We start from the raw sequence: 8,235 nt of genomic DNA, 5'->3' as shown, positions 1-8,235 counted from the left end.
GGAGGTGCAAGAGGTGTGTCCGATTAGGGAAAGCCTTCAGATGCCATCAATTTCTGAAAGCACACATCAAGAAATGCTGAAAGCACATTTGGGGCAGCAGGGTTTCTTAGTTTGGTTCTCAGTAGAGCTGACTGTTCTCTTTTTGTCTGAAAATGAAAAAAAAAGAGAATAGAAGTAGTCCTGAATAAATGCGGGTCCTTAACCTTACCGTTGGATCTAGGCGGTGAATGTTCACTCAGATATTCATGTTATCATTCTTAATGTCTTTGTATTTTTAAACTGTGCAGGTCAACAGCAGCGCTTGACCTGAGCTACCTCTTGTTGTCAGCCCTACCAGCTCGTACTTCGGCTCATATGAGTAATTATTTGTATATGTACTTAACTGTGTGTAGCAGATATGTGACTTTTAAGTTTGTGTAGGAGGAAATCTGACCAAGAGTTCACAACGTGCTGGAGACTTCAAATCTACAAGCGTGTGCTGACACAGGGATGTGTTGAAAAAGAGCAAAGCTTTGTATTCAAAGCTGCATGTTTGTGGCTCACCTCTTCCTTTGAACAACAGTGAAATGCAACATTATGAGCTGTTAATGCAATTCTGATTGTTGTCTAAGTGCTACTACCCAGAAAAGGGTTACCACTACATTCCACTTATGTAACCACAGCAGTCAAGGTGTCCAGAATAAGCACTGTTGGTGCTAAGAAATTAGTATAATAAAGTAATCCACTGGTACTGCAAAACAACACTGTAGAAAAGTAGAGATACAGATTCCATTTCAGTGTGGAGCAGAAAAATGAAACGGCCGCTTGATCAAACTAAGTGATCAAACCAAAACAGTGCTGCAAAAAACTTACCTGCAAAGCTAAACAACATGTATAAACACCAGGACTTACTGTCCAGTGTACAAACAACATTTTAAGGTTTGACTCAGCCTCAAAGTATGGCTTACCAGCGGCACATTATTTTTACTGTACACATATATATCAACTGGGCTGCAGTGAATTAGTCTCTATATCTGAGCAATAGTGTTATTTATAACACCTTCTAGTGTATGGGACTATGACGCAGCAGTACTGGAGAACAGGTGAATGGAAATAGCTATTAGTGGGGGGCAGGGGGTCCTGCACCAGGTGTCGTGGTTTTACAGCAAGTCTGGTGGCCTTTGTGGACTGAAAGAACCCCCCCACCCCCCAAAACCTGCCAACTGCATGGGAATAATAACAACATACCAAGGCAAAAGAATTATTAAAAAACTTTGACTGTACTGTTTTAAACTGACTGCTAAATTTAAAAAAATCCTGTCAGGCCAAGGTTTGTTTCATGCAATGTTAATGTAGCAATAAGCCTTCTTTAGTTAAAAATGACCTCTTGCACTTCACAGTAATTGTCAGTTTTCAAAGACATGCCCTGTGTTCAGAGTAAAGCTTGTAAAAACACTTCCTTTACCGTGAACAACTTGATGAATGCCACAAGGCTTTGCCTGCATCTGCACTGTGATGATTAAAGCTCCTGTCTAAGTTGAGGCTAAACGTTAGCCGTTGTCAAGGTCACAGTCATAATTCTGAGTGAAACAGAAACCTCAACGGGAATATGAAATTAATCTCTGTATACATTTAAGCAGTGCTCAGCATTATTCCCCTCAGAAGGTCCCAGGAGCCGTTCTTCACTATGCGGAGATAAAAGACTCCAAAGACAACGGTTCATACTATCTTAAGCTTTACCTCTGAGTAATTTTGAAGACAGCAAAGTGTATTGTAATTGGACTCACTCCAGCACAGAGAAACTACTGCAATGGGAGCTGTTCAAAAATACCTGCCTTCACCTCTTTTAAAATGCAGGAGTTCATTAATATCGCCATTCATTTCTTAGTCTCTGTGTGGAAACTGAACACTGTCCTATTACCGTCCAGGTTCTTCAACTCCCAATTACCAGTAATGAAAAATGCCAAAGGCAGGGTTTCTGCAAAGAATAACTGCACTTTGAGACGCTGTTACAAAATTAAACATTAAAGCATTGTGATTTTATGATGTAGTTTCACTTCAGTCATTACTGAAAAATACTTCAACATTTCACATGATATTATCAAGTAATTACACCAGCAGACATTTTAAAAAGGTTTCTTTGATGGTTTTTGGGGGTTAAGCGTAATAATGGTAAGTTCACAGTAATGTAGCTCATTTTAACTTTAGCTTGAATCTGGAAAGAGCTTTCCAAAGTGTTTCCCATTCACGCAGACACTCATGCAGCAATGGAGACAGAGTTTTCCTGTAAGGCGATCACTTGTCATAAGAAGCCAGTTGCTTGGCCACGTGGAGGGTCCCTGTGATTAATGGACAACACTATACCACCTGAGCCACAGCAGCCTGATAGCCACAGACAATACAGACGGTCTCTTGAACCACTAAGTAGTTATTTAATTAACATTAACAACTGTTTCTATCATCACTCTGATCTCAATGAGACCACATGGTTAAAAAATAAGATTTAGAGATAGTAGTCGTCTTCTGTGTTGGTTCCATAAAGATATCAGTGCCAACTTCTTTCTTTTATTTAGTCCTGATTCTGTATTAAAAAGAAATTAAACTTTTCCCACTGAAAGGAAAAATCTGATTTTATTTAAACATCTTATGAGTCTTCAGAGGCAACGTACAGAGTTACACAATTAATTGTTAACTGTGTAACTCTTACCTGCATTACCTTTTTTAATGAGGCTATCATTAAAAAAAGGTAATATGTCTTTTGTGCTTATTCAATTCAGTTTTCACATGGCACAAAATGACACAAGGTGAGAAAAAAGATGTTAGAAATGAGTCTTTGCCATAAATATCTAATTAAGTTATTTGATTTATTTCATTATTGTGTATTTTGTAATTGTTTATATAAAATATGCTTGTATAACAGATGTTTCAAAACATTTTGGTTGCTGCAGTCTAAATGTATGCCTTTAATAGAAGCCTTTACAGTCATAATAAAACAAACGTAGGCTAGATTCCAGTTCTAAGGTTTTATTTCTCAGGCTGTAATACAAATCTGGTACTTATGATGTTTAAAAAGAAATCTAGTAATATTTAATCAATTAAGTGATACAGAAAATTATTATTTCAAGTTATTAATGCTCACAGGTCGTGGCAGATGGCCACCGTTCCATGAGCATTGATCTGCTGGAGGCTTCTTCCTGTTAAAAGGGAGTTTTTCCTTCCCACTGTTGCTTGCTCATCGGGGGTCATATGATTTCTGGAGTTTTCTGTTTTCTTTGTACTACTGTAGGGTCTTTATCTTACAATATAAAGTGCATTGAGGCAACTGCTGTTGTGATTTGGCGCTATATGAATAAAACTGAATTGAATTGAATCATAGGGTATACTTTGTTTTCACACACTGCGTTTGATTTTGTTTTGTTTTTTTTAATAAATAATGTAAGTGTGAATGTTGTTGTTGTTCATCTCAGGTTATATTTACATAATTTGAAAACAGAGTATGGAGATCATTTTTATGATGTCCTGATATAAAATTCTGACACACTCTACAAACTAATAAGAAGTTTAGTAATCATAATAATTGCTCATGATCGGATTGATTTTTACAGTAATAATTTTGCTGTTTCTTTTTAAGTAAAGAAACATCAGTCTGTAAACTATGCTCTTGAGTCACTGTGTTGTTTTATATTTAAGTTATGTGTCAGAAATAGTCTTTTCTCTGATTAAATAAAAGAATAATAACAGACAACAAACAAATGTGCAAAAATCCATGTGTCATTTCACAAATGTAACCGTTACAGACGAAATGTGTGTTTACTAGGGGCATCAAATGGGAGTGTTTTGCCATATCGTTCTCAGACTAAGGATGAAATCACTATGTGACACAAAGTGACATCCACTGAAGAACCACGATGAGTAATTTTGTTGTTCGCAAAAACAGCAGTCTAGATGATCTGTCATAGCTCTGTAGTTAGAAACACAATCAACTGGGATGTAGCTTGATGCACAATTTAATAATAGTCATTGGTAGCATCCAGGCCACATCTCTGCAGTAATGAGGCAATTACAGCAACTTAAATGGGCAATTTGGAAGAAAAAGGGCATGTGGCAGACATGCTGCAGCCCAAAGTGAAGGCCTTGGGGTATTCTTCTGTCTTATTTACCAGTGGCATCATGACTACCAAGAGACCAGAGGGACTCAGAGTTGAGAGAGAGTCCAAAATCTCAGGTTTCTGCTTTATTCTGTTCCAACTCTCACAACTATTCATGACTCATCACCAAAACACAGCAGATTCAAGGTGTCGACATGAGGCCACAGTGCTGGACAGTGAGGGGCTCTCACTGTGTGCTCCTCAAACCACCAAAGCCAAAAATGTCAGCAAAACTGTTTTACATAAAGCTGAAAAAAGTAACAATGTTTACTTTGATAACTTTATCATAAAGTATTAACATATGATCTGTTTTATATTCAAAACTTAACTCCAAACCAGGAGCAAAACAAACTGTATGGATGACAGCTGAAAGCTGGAAAAACATGCTTTAATTTAAGTCATGTCATTGAGTAATCATTTTTTTTAAACTGCTGATATTTGGAAATACAAGATTGTGGTAAAAAAGGAAACCCAAGCGAGACACAAACACGAGCAGGCAGAAAAAACAGACAGCTTGTAAACAGTCCAAGACTTTATTCAGAGCTGAAACCGAGTAACTTGTGATCACTGCAAAGGAAAATGCGGTGCAATAACTATGGCAAGTACAGTAGGTCAAAGCTAAACCTGAATCTGGTCCGTTGACAGTGATTGATGTATAGTATGGACATTTAGTTATTTTACAGTTTGACTTCAATCTCTTGTTTTCCTCTTCCAAACCCATTTCACATGACCTGATGGTCCGACTGTGATTCTCGTAACATCTGACCTATTTTTAGAAATGCTGTTGCATTCCAATATCTAAGCAGTCACTTCAGTGCCTTATTATAACAGAGTGAACTGACAACATGAAAATTAAGCCCTAGATGTAATGAAAAACTTGTTATTTTACATGTAGTACACACATTTCATTTTGCAAATTACACATTTTCTTTCCAAACTGGATATTAGAAAGTAAACATGTTATTCAAGAGGTTCTGGCATGTTGCAGTGACAGCTGAATGGCACCTCCTTGGCATCACTATCAGCCTCTGGCCCCTTTCCTCCCTCCTCTGGATAACAGTCTCGCTATGTAGCAATAAAAACTATATAAGACATCTAATCAAACCCTTTCTTTAAGTAAGGAGTACCAGTATAACCTGGCATCTCTATTTAGCCTCAAGGCACCTTTGTCTCTGCGTCTGCCGTCTGTCATTGCGAGGATGAACACATTCTTCAGGGGTGTCATTAAGACGGTTGTTCAAACGACAACAGCCTTAACTTTGAGGGCGGCAACCTGTGATATAATTGGTTTGAGGCAGCAGTTGTGACTTATTATGAAGTCAAACGACTGCCTCAAGTTTGTTTCAAAGTGCAATTGTCATTTGGGAATCTCGCCCAAGATCAGAAGCCACAAGATAAGACGCTAAATCGATGCAAGAAATGATGAGTAAAATGTATACACGTTTATTAACCTTGAGACTCAAAGCTTGCAGCTAGTTAAACAACCTTGAATGCATTAGAGTCTAACCTGGCGTATAAAAGGTGAAAATGGCCAATGAAAGCAATTAGTGTTCGCGCTTCCTCACAGCCGCAGTCTGAGCAAGGTCGCAGGCTTTTAAAATATGACCGTATATGATCAAACAGAGCACCCAAGGAAATTATATTTCAGCTGGAAAATAAAAAAAGCTGCGACTGAAGAGGGGATTTAAGGTGAAGCTAAAGACGAAATCCAATTTGCACTTTGCGCCGCTCGGTTCCACATTAAGATGAGCAGTGAACAGTCATGGGTCTCACATACATTTCTCAGTACATATTAATTGTAATATGACTTCATAAATTAATTTCACATCATCCTAACAATAATCATTATTGGTTATTACTCCTATTAAAGTATATTGTGGTAGAAATCTTTCTGTACACTCGAACCATTATAGAAAAAATTGGAATGCCTCTTTTACACCGCGATCTATATTTACAGTAGCAGCTTTAAGGTTTACCTTTACTTCTGCAATGTGTACTGTATGTATTTATGTGCATATGCTAAATATAGTAGTGACATTTTAGATATAAAAATGATCACTTTAGCCACTGGAGAGAGCTCCCTGGGATATGTGAGCAAAGAGCCTTTCTTCAGTACCACTTTTCTCTCTCAGCCACTAAGAGACCTGCATGGCATATGTGAAACAAATCATTTTACTTTTCTCTGTACGGAAACCTGTCAGCGGCACAGCGGCGGTATGCAGGCAGGTAGAAGGTAGAAGCAATTGGATTCTTCCTCACCGGTGGCTCCAGGAGCTATCAGCCCCTATCCAGGCCTATGAAGGCAGAGGAGGATTGAGTTTGAAAGATGATAATAGACTCCTGAGGAAACTAATCTATTTCTAAAGAAGAAAGGGGTATAAATTCTTTCACTTGCCCCCCACGTCCACCTGCTCACCGCTCTCCTTTCATCGTTTCTCTCCGCAAAGCATCACAGGTCAGTTTTACAATTGAAGTATACCAATTAAATGGATCCTGGACAGCAAGGCAGCTATTATCGAAGAGAAGCAGATATTTCCAGTTCCTTTTTTGTATTTGTTATTAGTAAAATGTATAATATACAGATCATACCTGACATGTAAGTTATTGAAGGTTTCAACAATGATTTGAGCACTTTTATATTATAAAAAAAAAGACTGCTTTTAAATGAAATACTGCATGTACATGTAGTTTGATTCTTGTAATTAAATGCTTTCCACACACCTTATGCTGAATATACAGAAATCCAACTTTACAACATATGCGGTACTCGTTTGTTTTTTGACATCACCTTTTATAAATAAGTCATGGTTAGTGTTAATAAATGCCAGGTGACTGATAAAAAAATAATTCATACATTTCAAAGCCACCATATGCGTATAGGAGACACCGAGTCTTGTAGCTTCTGCACAATCACTCCTGCCCTGTCCTCCTCTGTGTGGACGTGAAGGTCCATGATTTATTCGAGCTTCTTAAGTCCACTGGCCCTTTTCTGGATAAATAATCTTGAAATCAAGTCTGAAAGTTTCAAGCTGCAAAGCAGCAGCTGTTACAAGGCCAGCAGCACATGTAAACAAGGCAAAACCAGGACCCAGATGGCTCCTGTCAGTCTGAAGCTCCTGGAGCTGCCCTTCACTTCTGAATCCTTGGCAGGTGGATGGTGATAATGATGGTGATGTTTGTGATTACCGGTCACATCCGGGCTCACTGAGGAGAGAGCACAAACCAAAATGCCAGTCAGAAAGAAGCTCATTATAAACATGACGTCATGGATGGAATGATGCTGTTTGTCAGCGAAGGGATGAGACTGATATATTTTATTTGCTTTATCATCAACAACTGCCATGAAAAAAACCCAAAACCAACAAATCGTCTCCCTGCCTTATAAAACTGCCCAAACCTTCTCCCTTTTTTGTGTATTTTCCCCTAAATCCATTTAATTCTGCTGGAGATTCATAGCTTCAGATACATAACTGCATTTATGTCACTGTTTAAGTACATAAGCACTGAATTTGTTGTGGAGTATTTTCAGCAGTAAATTAATGCAGATTTGTTGAGTCCTAATGCCAGCATGGGATTTTGCTCAATTAAACCACTGTCTTCATGTTCACTGCAATAAAGTAAGATGTAGTGTCGCTCTGTTTTAGGTTTTAATAGCTTTTGGAGGGCTATGGCATAGAGATGTCTCGGGCTTTGGATCTACACAAAATAATTAGGATCAATTTGCTGTTTGTTCAGTGCTGCTGGCTGTTCTTTAGCTAGCAATTAACTGATTCTGCATGGGATGTTTTTTCGAGCAGCAACTTCTGGAGCTACAAAGTAAGGCCAACATGGAAGTGCCGAAAAACGGACACTTCAAGCTGACTGACAGGTATATGCTAACACAGGTGGATGTATGCTAGGAATCACAAGACAATTCCTGTCACTGACCTTGAATTCTTTATGCTGTTTGTGTTGGTTTTAAATTGTTATTGGAGGGTTTTTTGGGGGGTATCTGCCTGCTGGAGAAGTTTGTACAGCAGTTTTGGTAAGACAAAATATTTAGTTTTATTTTAAATTTCTATGTTAACCAGCATGATTAGAAGGCTCTTTGGTAGTACGTACTTTACAG

The 8,235-nt window shown here is 38.2% G+C and overlaps 1 protein-coding gene across 1 annotated transcript in view; it reads right to left on the bottom strand.

Moving 5' to 3' along the window:
* Positions 1-4,644: 4,644 nt before the first annotated feature.
* gpc5a (glypican 5a) overlaps positions 4,645-8,235 on the bottom strand; it is a 140,449-nt gene continuing 136,858 nt past the window's right edge. Inside the window, exon 9 of the mRNA XM_031729608.2 lies at positions 4,645-7,331. Coding sequence (XP_031585468.2) covers positions 7,174-7,331 — 158 coding nt within the window. The 3' untranslated portion in view covers positions 4,645-7,173. The remainder of the gene's footprint in view (positions 7,332-8,235) is intronic.

Source organism: Oreochromis aureus, linkage group 1 (assembly GCF_013358895.1).
Source record: "Oreochromis aureus strain Israel breed Guangdong linkage group 1, ZZ_aureus, whole genome shotgun sequence".
Taxonomy (NCBI): domain Eukaryota; kingdom Metazoa; phylum Chordata; class Actinopteri; order Cichliformes; family Cichlidae; genus Oreochromis; species Oreochromis aureus.
The sequence above is the reverse complement of the archived record's forward strand: the minus strand, read 5'-3'. Positions and strand labels throughout refer to the sequence as shown.